The sequence below is a fragment of the Geotrypetes seraphini genome, chromosome 11 (assembly GCF_902459505.1).
Source record: "Geotrypetes seraphini chromosome 11, aGeoSer1.1, whole genome shotgun sequence".
NCBI lineage: Eukaryota > Metazoa > Chordata > Amphibia > Gymnophiona > Dermophiidae > Geotrypetes > Geotrypetes seraphini.
Genome location: NC_047094.1, coordinates 131,611,698 through 131,626,975, shown reverse-complemented (window position 1 = coordinate 131,626,975; position 15,278 = coordinate 131,611,698). Strand labels below are relative to the sequence as shown.

General features: G+C 42.6%; 1 protein-coding gene across 2 annotated transcripts; it reads right to left on the bottom strand.

Moving 5' to 3' along the window:
* Window positions 1-8,769: 8,769 nt before the first annotated feature.
* Window positions 8,770-14,645, bottom strand: BLCAP (BLCAP apoptosis inducing factor). 2 transcript variants are annotated; one of them, XM_033914980.1, is made up of 3 exons: window positions 14,516-14,573; window positions 12,371-12,466; window positions 8,770-10,613 (listed from the first exon to the last, which is right to left on the bottom strand). In XM_033914980.1, the coding sequence occupies exon 3, from the start codon at window positions 10,466-10,468 to the stop codon at window positions 10,205-10,207; it is 264 nt and encodes an 87-aa protein (XP_033770871.1). In that variant the 5' UTR covers window positions 10,469-10,613; window positions 12,371-12,466; window positions 14,516-14,573; the 3' UTR covers window positions 8,770-10,204. The 2 variants fall into 2 exon arrangements, with proteins under 2 accessions (XP_033770871.1, XP_033770870.1); XM_033914979.1 differs by lacking the exon at window positions 12,371-12,466 and having other exon boundaries at window positions 14,516-14,645.
* Window positions 14,646-15,278: the final 633 nt, after the last annotated feature.

Below are 15,278 nucleotides of genomic sequence, written 5' to 3'. Positions count from 1 at the left end.
CGGATTCCATAGGATACTGCCTTTATGTAAACAAACTGGTTCCGACATTCATTCATTAGCGTCGTTGCTAGATTGACGAGAAGATTCACTTGCCACACTGTCCATAAGCCAGAAGTGTGATTTTTTAAATAAAAATAATGATATTTCACAAAAAAAATCACTTTTTTGCCATCTGCAAGCCCTTCTTACCATAAAAATGTCGTCAAAACCACAAAAATTGGCCTACGATCCTTATGGTCCTGAAAGGGTTAACCTGCAATTATAAGTCAGTTTTCGTTTAAAATGCGTGCACACTTAGGTACAGGATCTGCACCTAAAATTTACCTGCAGCGCCAAAAAGGAGGCGTGGAAATGGGAGGGTCGTGGGTGGACCGGGGGCTTTCCTCACAGTTAGACACGTAATTACAGAATAAGGGGCGTTTGGGCCTTACTGTAAGTGTGAGGTTTTTGCACTATGGGGTCGTTTTATTAAGGCAAACGGTCACACCTAGAATTAGGTGTGGCTTCCTGGCGTAAGAGCTTTTCTATTAACCCTGCCTAGCTTTAGATGCTGTTTATAGAATAGCGCTTAGGCATTTTTATTGGCGCTGATATAGGCACTCTTTGAAATGAAAATTAGGACAAAGATTTTTTTTAAATCCATGTCAATTTAACGAGGTCTTGTGGTTATTTTTTTTTTTCTTCCCTCAAGTCCGGGGGTTCTCTGCCCAGTCCCTAAGGACACAACCAGACATTCTGGTTTTTACACGAGAGATTTGCATACAGTGTCTTTAATCACATGCATATTTATTATCGATACTCTCAAAAACTGACTAGCTGGGTATGCTCGAAAGGGCTAAGAACCACTGCTCTTGGTCTTAAGTGCTTTCAAAATGAGCCTCTAAGTAACTTAGCCTCTTGTATGGATAACATATTCCAAGACAGAAGACTATGCACTTGGATGCGGTTTGTTACTTGGGCTTTTGTAAACTATATGAATAGGCCAGGGACATAATCCTATGCAGATATGAGGCTGTCACTGCCTCTCTACTTGGCTAATAAATTGTGTGTGTATACATATATACACACTTGGAGAAAAACTGTGCTCTGCTTTTCATTAAAATGTAATATGTTTAGGGAGCAGTGGAAAGAAAGTTTTTTGTTCTGTTTGTAGATACAACTGTATAATGGTTTGCATATACATAACCTTATGGGGTTTTTTTCTTAGAGCAGGAAGATGGACGGTACAGAAACACTGGTTCTGCTGCTTTGTATGACTAATGCATATGCTGTAGCAATAATTAAAACAAATAATTTAAGTTTTTTTCTGTTGCTTTCTTTAAAGGGTGAATTTTGGGGCTTTTTAAGCCTCCCCCCCCTTTTTTAAAAAAAAACAAAAAAAACTTTTTGGCTTTTAACTTGACAGATAGCTCTACCTACCCTCTTGTAATTTATATATGGAACTTTGCTTGATGGACAACCTGGCCTGGTACAAGGGTATTAGGTGCCTGAGGTACACTTTCAGCTTATGCCCCCTCTCGATTAACTTTCAGGTCCCTAGTCTGTCCCATCCCACAAATTCTATAAATGGTGCTCAAAATTGTGTATTCAATTGGGTAATAAGCCCTGGGTGTTATCAATTATTACAGCTAATTGGCAGCAGTTTTGAATTTGCACGTGCATTTTGTAAGGCCCTATGCAGTTGAAAAGGGGGAATGGGCATTCACTACAGATGCATCTTAGGCGTGAGGAATTACGCCAGGTTTCAGTTGGTTTAAATCCTTGTGCCCAAAATTGGGCATGTTCCCAGAGCTATTCTATAAATAGCACCCAACTTGGGGCAAAAAAACGGAAGACAAAGACCTCCGCACCACAAAGTACAAGCAACACCACGGCGGAGGAGGAGACAAAAGACCAAAAGGCAACGAGACCTCAAAAAGTCAGTGGAGGCCAAACAAATGTATTACAAAGTCAACGGACAACTCAACACAAATGCTATTTTGGCCATTAGATCTGCATCAGGAGTATAAAAGTTTTCCTTTGGAATATCGGCCAGGGTATAGGAGAGGTTGGTTTCCTCACAGGCCAAAGGGAAGGAAAGAGCCGGTTGGAAGGAAGGCTAGTTCCCAGACGCAGAGGAAGAAGTTCCCCAGGGAAGGGGAGCCCCAACCCACAGCCTGCCCAAGGGAAAAAGGATTTTTTCCCCAAGGAGCTGCGAGAGGTAGAGAGGCCTGCAGTAGGGATTTCATGGCTCAGGACCGCCACCTGCTTCTGTTGCTTCAGAGCTTGAGCGAGGGGAGCTTTATAGTTCAGGACTGCATGCTGAGCTGGTGCTTTGGGGAAGGGGGGGGGGTTCTTGTCTAAGCAGGTACCGGATAACTGAGATTCGACTGAAAAAATTTGATTGACCGCTAATCATAAAATTCAAAGTGTGTACATTAAAAATAATATAAATGGGGAACGAACGAGTAATAAACATAACCCAGACAAACTTGACTTGGAAAGGGAAGTAAAACGTGAGGAAAAGAGGGAGAACTACAATTTGTTGAGAAAAGAAACATAAAGATTAAAACAAATGGGATTGGTGCGGGCCTAAAAATTTTTAAAAGATAGAAAGGATGAACATGTGGGAGCAAATGTGGTTTTCAAAAATGTGCAAGCTGGTCACAAATTTTGAAATGGGATATGCAAACCCACCTTAACACATGCCTACCTTCTTGGTCATGCACATTAGTAATGTTGATTTATCAATCCGTGGTGTGTAAGGTGCTGAGTGGGTCAACTAGAATGAATGCTACACCAAGTCCCCTAGACCTTAGAAGATGGTAAAATTCTGCCTCTGTTCAGTTGTCTTAGAGCAGTGGTCTCAAACTCAAACCCTTTGCAGGGCCACATTTTGGGATTTGTAGGTACTTGGAGGGCCTCAGAAAAATAATTAATGTCTTATTAAAGAAATGACAATTTTGCATGAGGTAAAAACTCTTTATAGTTTATAAATCTTTCCTTTTGGCTAAGTCTTAATAATAATATTGTCATTTATAGCTAGAGAGACATACGATCGAGAAACGGTTTTATTTTACTTTTGTGATTACGATAAACATACCGAGGGCCTCGAAATAGTACCTGGCGGGCCGCATGTGGCCCCCGGGCCACGAGTTTGAGACCACTGTCTTAGCGTGATCATGGCATTATCTTTGCTACCTGTCAGCGTCCAGTACATTATAAGCATTAAACTGTTCAAAAACCACATAATACGATGATGGCCAGAGTTGGCTGCTTCTAAAATAACCAGCTCCCTGCAACCCAAGTCCAGCCTAGAATCAAAACTGGATCCCTGTGCAACAGAAGTGGGGGCGGTGTGGCAGCCACACCAAACCAAATGATTCCAAACCATTGCTTATACATAAACTTTTAATAACTTGACCTAAATCCTCTAAATACTGAAAACAGAGGGTGTCACAGCGATGACAGCATTTACTGATTAAAAACAGACATCATTTGGACAAGGTGTGCCAGCTGACGGTTGGTAATTTTAACACAGACGCAGGTTCATTTTCTGCCTTCCCACCTTCATTGTGCCTCTCACTGCTTGAGAGTCATAAGTACAAGTCTGTCTTCACAGGTCATGGAATACAGGATAGATGCGGACTCACTTATATACCTAAGTCTCAATTTCCAATTCTTGGGGAGGAGCTAAAGTGCTGAGTTAGTTTTCCCACAACACTAGTTAACTAATTACTATTTTTGTTTTCCAGATGAGACCTTGAGTAACGTGTCAGAGACCTAGACTGCTTGTTTTTGCTCTCTCTATTATTTCTCCAATATCCACAACTAGAGGAACCACCTATGGCAACTTCCTGTTTTTTAACGTGGGGGCTTGGCCTGCAGAGCTAACAGTAATATATTTTTGATGGCCAATAAAGAGATCAGTTTCTAAAGTCGCTTGCTTTCAAATGCCCTGGCTCTGTGATACTCAGAATCTAGAACCATAAAGGACGCCCCGTCGTTGATGCAATCCACAAGAAAACAATGGCACCTAGAGTACCTTTCACACCCTATCATTGCGTATCGGTTGCGACTCTGTGCCATCTGATGGACATATACAGGAACCAATGTGAACAGCATTATTTGCAGCACAGGCAGCCCGGGTTAAGAACGAGTTACGTTTTTAAAGCTGTTCTTAAGTCAGATTTGTATGTAACTCAGAACTTGTAGGTTTTAAGATTCTGCTCCTAGCTGACAAAAGGGCCAACTGGCCCCAGTGTTCCCTCTAAGGTACAGCATGCACAACCACACACTGTTCTTAATGTGGCCATGCGTCATTCCTGTATCTGCTGGAGACATGTAGGAATCTATGCCACTAGAAATACTGCTCAGTGAAATCAAATGACACCGCAACCGCGTTCTTAAGTAAGTTGTACTTAAGTCAGACGTCTGTAACTCGGGGACTGCCTGTAGTGTGCTAAATGAAATATGAAACTGTATGCTGCCTGCAAGGAAAGAGAAGTATTATCATAAGCACAAAGTTTAGGGGAATTTTCCGTTCTTGCCTCATCGTCTTGCAAATAGGCTCTGGGAAGTTTGGGCTGATAACAGCAGATCATGTCACAAATGAAATATTATTACTGCTTCCAGCTCCTAATTAATAGTGACAGCCTTGATTTGCCCCACGGCGTCTTTGGTGGTTTACATGCCTTTTTCAATCCAGCTTTACCAGCCTTTAAGAGTCAATGAGCGCCATCTACTGGGCCGACCCCTGAGGAAGGCTTCTCCGCAGAAGCCGAAACATGGACCGTGCTGGGTCCATAAAATTCACAAGACTTGGACTTTTTACAAGACTTGGTTTTACATATATGATATGATTTTTATGCTATTTTTATTTATAATAAAATTGTATTTGTTCCTTAAAGTTAATGTGTTCAGTCCCTTCCCCACTCCTTCTTTGGTTTACCTAGTTTGTTCGTGGGCTTTTTCCCTTCCTTTTGGATTATTTTGTTATATACTTTTGGGTCAATATTCAAAGCGATCTAGCCAGGCAAGAGAAACTTCTGCATCTTTAAATCACACATTGCAGGCCAACTCCCAATAATGCCACTGAATACTGACACTAACTACTCATTTATAAAGTGGGCCAGAATCAGCTACCAGCTCCTCCTGTGGAATGCCTATGTGGGTGCCAGCACTAGTTGGTAACAGTCCTAAATATCAGCTGGCACCTACCTAGATTCCAGGTAACAGCCAAAGTTATTGGATGTGTTCCTTCTATTGTACCATCCTGTGAACAGACTTCCCCTGCCTGAATCCTTCCTCCTCCCCCTCAGGGTCTAGTTCCATTCCTGGTAGTCCAGCAGGGGTATTACGTTACATTACATTAGTGATTTCTATTCCGCCATTACCTTGCGGTTCAAGGCGGATTACAAAAGAAGTTATCTGGCCATTTCCAGAGTAGAGTGAGTTGTTTCAGCAAATTGGGATGAATCCTTGTGTGGCTAGAAGGCCATCATACAGTTTTTTTCGTTTGACGCCTCTGATTGGGGAATGCGTGAACGGTTTGTGGGTTCTCCTATGTCTGGTTGAGGTAGTTTGGATTAGGCGGTTGTTCAGGTAGGCTGGGCTGTCTCCATTTATGGTTTTAAATAGTAGGCAGTAGAATTTGAATTGTACTCTTGCTTGTATTGGGAGCCAGTGTGAGTTGAGGTATGCCACCGTGATGTGGTCGTGTTTCCTCAGTGAATAGCTAAGTCTTAGCGCTGTATTTTGAATTGTTTGTGGTTGTTTTATCATGGTTTTGGGGCAGGGGAGATAGGGGTATCCTGGGCAGAAGCAATCATAAGAACATAAGCAGTGCCTCCACCGGGTCAGACCATAGGTCCATCCTGCCCAGCAGTCCGCTCCCGCGGCAGCCCAAACAGGTCACGACCTGTCTGAATCACCAGAAAGGGCCCCCTTGGTTTCCCATTGAGCCCTATCTTCCCATCGAAGTCCTAACCCTCCGGTCTTGCACATTCACGACTTGGTTGGGTTTCCATACTTATTACCTGGTTAGCTTTCTATACTTGTATTACATCCCAGCACCTCTCTCAGTATCCCACGATCCCTTTATCCCTCAGGAATCCATCCAATCCCTGTTTGAATCCCTGTACCGTACTCTGCCTGATCACTTCCTCCAGTAGCGCATTCCAAGTGTCCACGACCCTTTGGGTGAAAAAAAACTTCCTTGCATTTGTTTTGAACCTATCTCCCTTCAGTTTCTCCGAATGCCCCCTCGTACCTGTTGTCCCCTTCAGCCTGAAGAATCTGTCCCTATCCACCCTCTCTATGCCCCTCATGATCCTGAAGGTCTCTATCATATCTCCCCTGAGCCTCCTTTTTTCCTGCCCTTAGAAGCTCTGCGTGCACAATGGCCACCCCGAGTTCTAGCAGTAGACTCGTGGAAGGCTATACTCTAGCAATAGTACCACGAGACTACCACTAGAGGCAATATCAATTATTTTAGCATATGAAGCCGCTAGGGGCAGGAGTGAGTGCGGATAGCTTCAGACCAATGTAAGCTGTATAAATGCTCAGAGTAACTTGGGCAAATTGTCTGACTGCTGGCTTCATCTCATCTATCCAAAAGTCGATCACGAATAAATGAAGAGGAAAATGCCACAATGGACATAAGTAAAGCACGCTGAAGGTGATTTGATAACCGTGCACTAGAAAGCCCAATAACATTTATATATGTATTCTAGAGAATACTAGATGTAGGATGTACACATTTTTACACCAAGTCTGTGGCCGATGTACGTGAAAATTGCAGTATTCTGTAAGTAGCCCATGTAAAAGGCAGCCCTGCCTATGACACATTCATACCCCTCCCTTGTGAACCCCCCCTTAATCATTGCCCTTCTTAAAACCAACTATGCTCTTACCACAACCTCTAGCAATGCATTCCAGAGCTTAACTATTCTCTGAGTGAAAAAATATTGCCTCCTATTGGTTTTACAAGTATTTCCCTGTAACGTCATTGAGTGTCCCCTGGTCTTTGTAATTTTTGACAGTGAAAAATTGATCCACTTGTATCCGTTCTACTCCACTCAGGATTTGTAGCATAGAATAGCATGCAAATTTTAACAATTGCCCATCAACTTTAATAATTGGTTACTAGCATTCAATTCTTGATAGTTAAGGAGCTCGATTTGCATATGCATCTTGGGCACAATTTATAGAATCCAGGAGCAGGCCATTTTAGCATGATTAAAGACACAATAGTGCCATGTATGCACATAAGGGTACATTTACCAATATGAAAGGCAGTGTTCTAGAAAGTGTGTGTGTGTGTGTGTGGGGGGGGGGTTCATGTTGCCAAGAAACTTTTAGAAATAACAACTTATCACAACTTGAAAAGCATATATTAAACAAGTCAGATTGCATACCCAGGCAAATCATTTTAGAAAGCTGATATCTGCACGTGGGCAACCCCTGGTTTGCAGAGATTTAAAGAGGGTAGGGCTTCGGGGTGTCTCAAAAATTGTGCTTCTATAACAAAAATATATCCCTATTAATTTTTGCACCTGCCCAGTTTAGACCTGGAGAAAGTTGATGACATCCCCCATGCCCACTCTTCAGCCTTAGGGTGGGGTAGGGAAGAGTAAACCACAGAGGTTTCCATAGTGTCTACTGGGGTGCAAAAGGTTCAGACATCTGAACATGTGTACCCAAAATTAATTCCTGAGGAAGCCTGTATTGTGTGGCAAAACAGGTCCCTGTTGGACATTGTGTTCGGGCAGCCGCTATCTGTAGCCTCAAAACATAAGAAGTGGCTGGCTTTTTTATTTATTCAAGGGACATTGCCGTAAATCTGTTACAAGCACACCAGTTGGGTCTTTTGAGCAGTCCCTGCTTAATAAGTGAGGCGTACACACGTCTGTTTATTCAGTTGCGTCATTGATAAAAGTTGAAGATTAATATATTTAATAACTTTAAAAAAAACACATTTAAAAATTATATAAAATTGCTATAAAAATGTAATTAAAAAAAAGACTAGCACGTAGGTTAGGATGGAGGTTTTTAGATCAATGAAAGAGACCCATCACCACTAAAAAGCAATTGGGAGAACGATATATATTCCTAATGTGGTGTATCTGAGATCTTTTCCTCCACCTAGGCAGTATATTTATTGTCAACGCGTTGTGGTTCTATCTGTAGTTTAGCCCAGGGATCTGATTAAGGTGTTTCTTTCTGCTCATTTTGTGCTAAGTTACTAATTCAGATAGCACATTATTTTTATGAGGTGCTGAAAAAAAAATCTAGCTAATCCTTTGGACTTTAGCATTATTAATTCAGAATAAATTCAAACAGCTGTCCCTCAGATTTTCCAAGGTGCACTTTAAAAACAAAGTGCAGCAGAGACTCACTTATCCAACTCTCTTGCATATACAACCTCCCCCCCCCCAGTGATATCGTTGAGGCTTTTTTCCACTTTCCTGATGTCTAATTCAGTGAAAGGGAAGCACCTACTTTTTTGGCATTGTTACCATGTCCCTACTTTCACTGCAGTACTTAGAAATGATTGGCTTTGCTTGCTACCGAGACCCTGCTTTTACTGCAATACTTGAAATACATATTTTCTATGCAATTTCAATGTGTTCTGTGTTATCTAACATTTCAATTATCCATAATGGGCCGGTCCCATTTATATCAGATAATCGAGAGTCTACTGTAATCAGAAAGGTGGCAGGGCTGAATGTAAAACATTGGAAGACTCCCAGGCTCCTTTAGCAATACTGACCACTGCTTGCTAGACTCCATTATTGAATTCAAAGTTTATAAAGCTTTATTAAACAGGTCTTGAACAGCTGTGCACTGAACAATTGCCAAAATAAGATGCTCTAAGCAGTCATCCCAAATAAATGCACAGTAACTCAATTACTGGTTCTATTCACTTACATTTCTAAACCACATTTATTCTTCTCTGCCACTGATGCTTGAGTACCAGGAAACAAGGAAAATGTAGAAGCAGCAACAATTAACCTGAAGTTTTTCTAAGCCTGTGATTTTCAAAGTCAGGCAAACTTGAGCAGAAGACAGTCTACTCAACAATTTCTCATCTTAAGAGTAGGGAATTTAAAAAAAACACAAGCCATTCATTCTTAACTACAAAGCAGCAAGTTTTCCATGTATTCCCTAGCATGCCTAGTTTAATTTTGGCAAGGAAGCTGTTTCATGTTTACTTAACCATATGCAACACCACTCCACTGTCCCCTATATGGGTGACAATTTAAGTGGTGACATTCCTGCTCTTAAAAAACACATTATTTTATCATTGGCTGGCCACAGAAAGGCCAAGAACACGGAGTTCTAAAACACTTCATATATAACAAAAACTTTACTGCTCAAATTAAGGCCAGACCTCAGTTTAAATAGGATGAGCCAAGAAAGTATAGCAAAAAAAATTAAACAAAAAACATGGTGTACAGCATGCCTTAGATTCTGGGAGGCCAAATGCTTGAAAGTTGTGTGCGTCAAACAAGAAGGATGTTTGACACCCACAAAAAAAAATAAAAATAAAACCTACTGGCAAAAGTAGTGTCAGTTTAATATAGTCAGTTTGTGTTGGTATTTTTGTTGTTGTTGTTGCTATTAGCAAACTCATAGGATGGGATGTAAGTTTGACATATTTATATTTGAGGGTCCGATATATTCAAACATGTTGGACGTAAGAAGGCAAAAAACTGCAGATGCATGCAACTTTCCATCTCGGCTAATACTGCACAAGCTGGAGAACGACCCAAATTCATTCCATGCAAGTTAAGCAATTATTTCAGCAGCCACGAAAACAGGCCGGTCTGGGATACAGCACCGGCCCTTTATTTAGGTTATTTGTTCTCGGATGCATATTCTGGTATAAGAGCAATAGATGCCACAGTCAAGACGGACCGCATTGCACGGTGTCCTCCACAACACAAAGTCCGACCTCTGTTCCTGAAGAAATGGTAGAAAACATCTCTGCCGGTAAAGCTGCTTCAAACTGCAAGTCATCAGCAACCCAAATGGAAGAGAACCAGCCCACGGGTGATATTTCATGGGCTAAGGCTGGAGGAGAAAGTACAAGCCAGAATTTGTCATCACTGTCCATGAACATCTTCAATAATAGGTACTTATCATCCAAATACCGTGTAGGTCTTCTATACCAGGCTTGCAAAAGCATAAAAATGAACAGGCAAATTCTGGAGAGGGCTTACTAGGTCCCAACTATGCTAGGATCATGGGCAGAATCAGGCAGGTGCGAGTCGCTGCAGTGGTACAGGAAGCAGTTCCCCCAGCAGCTGTAGCAGATGAGGAACAAAGCTGCCAGAAATACCAAGGCACAGATCGTACAGGGCTTTTTTTCCAGCAAAAAACTCAACAAGTAGAACCCCATGAACATGGAGTGACTGAACCATAACGCTGGATTTAGGGGCTTGGGGATCAGAAGCACAGGCAGTAGCCACTGAAGGCAGTACATTCTTTCTGAGATAAAAAGGTTAACAGCAAATCTATGTAAAAGTCCCAAATGAAACTGAATGTTTTCACTTCTTAGATGTTTAGCAGTTGATCACCATTTCAGACTAACCATGATCCAATATTCTTCTGGCAATTTTAACACACGCCTTAAAGAAAGAGAGAGAGAAAAAATAAATATAATGAGATACTCAAGATTATGAGAACAATACCAAACAGACCAGGAATAAAAGATATAATGGTTAACAGGAGCCCCTCTCAGTTATCAAGGCTAGAATCTATTCTAGAACAACTGCTTCAAACTTGCAGGATGAACCATGTTAAATCCATTTTGGCTGCATATAATCTTTAATTCCAGCTTTTGACGAGACCAGATTTTACCATTATGTAGACAAATATATTTATTTATTTATAAAAAATGCTAATCCGTTTAATCCTAAGTGGTTTACAAAATACAAACAATCATAGATGACATGGAAAAATTAAAACAACACACACATAATACTCTCATCCTCTCTCTGGTAAGTGTTCACACTACCGGCCAGATTTAACTTTCATTCACACCTTGTTGTGGCTGCAAACTACAGTAACTCCTCAGACATAGCCACAAAATGGCAGACAAAAAACAGGTAAAAAGGTATTAGTCTATGTTTCTGCCTCTGATCTCATCCTAACAAGGTCTTCTTGCTTTATAGCCCTATGCTTTTAATGCGTTTGTGAGATTTGGAAAGAAATAGAGTACTGTACATTTGAAAATCTTTCTGAATTCGTTTCTGTTCTCATGCTTGACATACCAGTATGAATTCAGCCTGCATGGGATTGTGAGTGATCAACACAGGGTAATCTGCTATCAGGCATGATTTCTAATCTTTCCAAATTCATGCTCGTGCCCTAAAATAGCTGTTACAATCTAAGCTCTGTACTCAAGGCAAGTAGCAGGTCAGGCGACTTGGGCTGCCGGTGGAAATGGAGAATTTGAATGGGGAAGCCCCTAGTTCTCAGTCTGCTAATCTAACTATTAGGTTACTCTCCTCAAACTTAAAACACTAATCTCTTTAGGAATGAGCTGGAAGCAGATAAGTTGTTGGTGGGGAGGATGGGAACTGATCTAATTGGTTTTAAAATATGGACTGATAATTTCCTTTTTTTTTTTTTAAACTAGTACTTTAGTGAAACTTTTAAAGTTTAGCCACAGAGGAACAGTTTCATTTACTTGTAAAGAGCTGGTGCAATTGCAATCAGATTGCTTTAGTTTGAAGGACAAAGAAAGTGAGGTCAATATAGGAAGCCCTGTGGTATAGCTAGGGTTCAAAGCAACAGGAGATTCTACCTTATTAAGGCAGATACACAAAGAAAACAGAAAAGGCGATCAGGACAACCGCAGGATGGGGACAGGGCCAGAGCCTGCGGGTACAAGGACAAACTTTATTCCCGTGGCATTCTCTAAAAACTCGAGACTAGTATCAATACGTAAACATTTAACACATCTTAGACAATGAACAACTGAATTCAATGATTTTAAAAAAAACTGCAGAAGCTGCTTTTGGATTTAAATGAACTGCTGTTAAATGACATCATTTACGTCTTGTTTGCTTTTGATGTGGTAACAAGTGTTGATGAGAATTCTACCATCTATAATGCACAGCTGCTCAAGCTGTTACTGCAACCAATTCATCCCTGGTTGCTGGTATGAAGGAACATGTCTAACATTTAATAGACACTTAGGGCTCCTTTTACAAAGGCATGCTAGGGCCTTAAGGCGCGGAATATCACGCGCTAGCCGCTACCGCCTCCTTTTGAGCAGGCGGTAGATTTTTGGCTAGCGCGCGTTAAAAATGCTAATGCACCTTTGTAAAACGAGCACTTATTTTCTAGTTCATGCACTACAATCCAATTATCTTCCCACCTGATATCAGCCCGTAGGCAACGGAATCTTTGCGCCAATACCAGGTCAAAATGGAAGGCTCAATTTATGATTTGGTATTTCATGTCACCTTTCATTCTAGGGTAGGGGGGAAATAGGAATGATTATTTTAATATATGTTAAATTACTTGAAATGTATTTGTTTAATTCATTTATTATAATATAATAATATTAAAAAATCTAAAGTAATTATTATAAATGAAATAAATAGAATGAAGGGGGAGAAGGGTAATGGGGAAAGGGAAGGGGTTAAGGGGGGATATAGGAAAAAATAGATTAGGTATATATAAATATATTTTGGAGGAATGATAAAATATGTATACAAATAATTTAATTGTACTGAATAAGCCTCACTTAGAGTACAGTGTTCAGTTTTGGAGCCCACACTACCGAAAGGACGTGCTGAGGATCGAGTCGGTTCAGCGAACGGCCACCAGGATGGTCTTGGGGCTCAAGGATCTCACGTATGAAGAAAGACTAAAGAAATTGTGGCTGTACTCACTTGAGGAAAGAAGAGAACGGGGAGATATGATTGAAACGTATAAGTACATCACGGGACGCATCGAGTCAGAAGATGATATCTTCTGGCTCATGGGACCCTCGACCACCAGAGGGCATTCGCTGAAAATCAGGGGAGGGAAGTTTTATGGCGACCCCAGGAAGTACTTCTTCACCGAAAGAGTGGTGGATCATTGGAACAGACACTCCAGGTGATAAAGGCCAGCAGCGTGACGGATTTTAAGAAAAAATGGGATACTCACGTGGGATCTTTAAGGGAGTAAATTCAGGGGGGGGGATACTTGGAATGGGCAGACTTGGTGGGCTATAGCCCTTTTCTGCCGCTTTTTCTATGTTTCTATGAATATCTCTTTGTATCATATTATTGTATATTTATTTGATGCCTTCAGTAAAATGTTATAAATTAGTAGCAGCTGTACAGAATGGGGTCTCTTTTTATACTTTAAGAAAAAATTTTTTGCTATAAGATCCTAAATGAGGCCTGGGCTGGTGGGGGGCAAACGTCCCTGTGGCATCCTACCAAACTCCTTCTCCTGGGTGGCCCCTTTTCATCAGGTGGCTACAGTTCTGGGCGGCCAGGCCAAGACATTTTAAACCAACTACTATGGGGGGGGGGGAGGTAGAGGATAAGGGGGGTTGGAAATTGAGGGAATATATTGAGAGATGTAAGAGGTAATTTGAAAAATTAATTTTGAAGGAATGGTAAACATTTATTAGAAGTTAATATGGTAAATTTAAATGTAATGATTATTTTACTGTATGATATTATGATGTATTTCTTCAATAAAATGTTATAAAGTAAACCAAATCGGTCTAGACCAGGAGTCTCAAAGTCCCTCCTTGAGGGCCGCAATCCAGTCGGGTTTTCAGGATTTCCTCCATGAATATGCATGAGATCTATTAGCATACAATGAAAGCAGTGCATGCAAATAGATCTCATGCATATTCATTGGGGAAATCCTGAAAACCCGACTGGATTGCGGCCCTCGAGGAGGGACTTTGAGACCCCTGGTCTAGACCAGCGATTCCCAACCCTGTCCTGGAGGAACACCAGGCCAATCGGGTTTTCAGGCTAGCCCTAATGAATATGCATGAGAGAGATTTGCATATGATGGAAGTGATAGGCATGCAAATTTGCTTCATGCATATTCATTAGGGCTAGCCTGAAAACCCAATTGGCCTGGTGTTCCTCCAGGACAGGGTTGGGAACCCCTGGTCTAGACAAGGTCTTAAGTGCCACCTGCTCTGCACTTAAGCCGCCTAAAGTCTTATCACTTGACCAGGCTGCCTCGCGGACCACGGCTCCTCCCCCAGCCCCCAAACACACTCTCGCGCCCCTCTGACTCCTCCCACTCCCGAATCTCGAGCCCTCCCCGCAGTCTCGCGGCCCATTGACACCTCCCGGACCACAGGTTTCTCCCCCCCTCCTCCCCCGTAGTCTCGCGCCCGTCAGACCCCTCCCACTCCCGAATCTCGAGCCCTCCCCGCCGTCTGACTCCTCCTCCGCACCTCGCGCCCCCCAACCCCGTCTCGCGCCCCCTCCGGATCCGCGGCCTCGAGCGCTCCCCGGCCGTTGGCCGGACCCCCGCCCCGGGACCTGAATCCTACCTGGTCCGAGCCGGGCAGAGCACGGACTGGTCCCGGCCTCCTCCCGCCTCACCACCATTTTTCAAGATGGCGGCGCCTGACCCCGAACGTCGTGACGCACGGCTCGGGCGGGGTCAGGCGACGCCGCCGCCATCTTGAGAGACGGTGGCCGAGAGGGGCGCTTTGCTGACTAAGGGAGCGGAGAGGCCGAGCTCCTGGGTTTCGGGGGGGGGGGGGGGATTTGTAGGCCGTTGAAAATCAAGGCTCGGAGTCCCCATAATACACCAAGGGGGGGAGAGTCAAAAATCTAGCCCTGCCCCCAGATCCCACAAACTTTAAACACCCAGGCTTGTGCAGTTCAGGAAGAGCTTAAGGGACAAAACCTGCGGGGAAGGGGACACATTTGTCCCCATGCCATTCTCTACACTGCAACACCATCTATCTAATGTGCCTGGGGCAATGGGGGGATTAAGTGACTTGCCCAGGGTCACAAGGAGCAGTGTGGGTTTGAACCCACAACCTCAGGGTGCGGAGGCTGTAGCTTTAACCACTGCGCCACTCTAGAAATCAAAACGTAGCAAAAGTGAGCCAAGTATAGGACAATGAAGCCATTGTGACATCACTGATGAGGTTGGCTCTTATTGGTGGAATGAGGCATTATGATGTCACAATACCAGCTCTGGTTATCAGAGGCCAAAACTTTTCACACTATTTATTTATTCAGTTTTCTATACCGTTCTCCCAGGGGAGTTCAGGCATTTTTCCTGTCTGTCCCGGTGGACTC

Coding starts and splice junctions, on each gene's coding strand:
- BLCAP (XM_033914979.1), bottom strand. CDS start 10,468: ATGTACTGCCTTCAGTGGCTACTGCCTGTGCTTCTGATCCCCAAGCCC.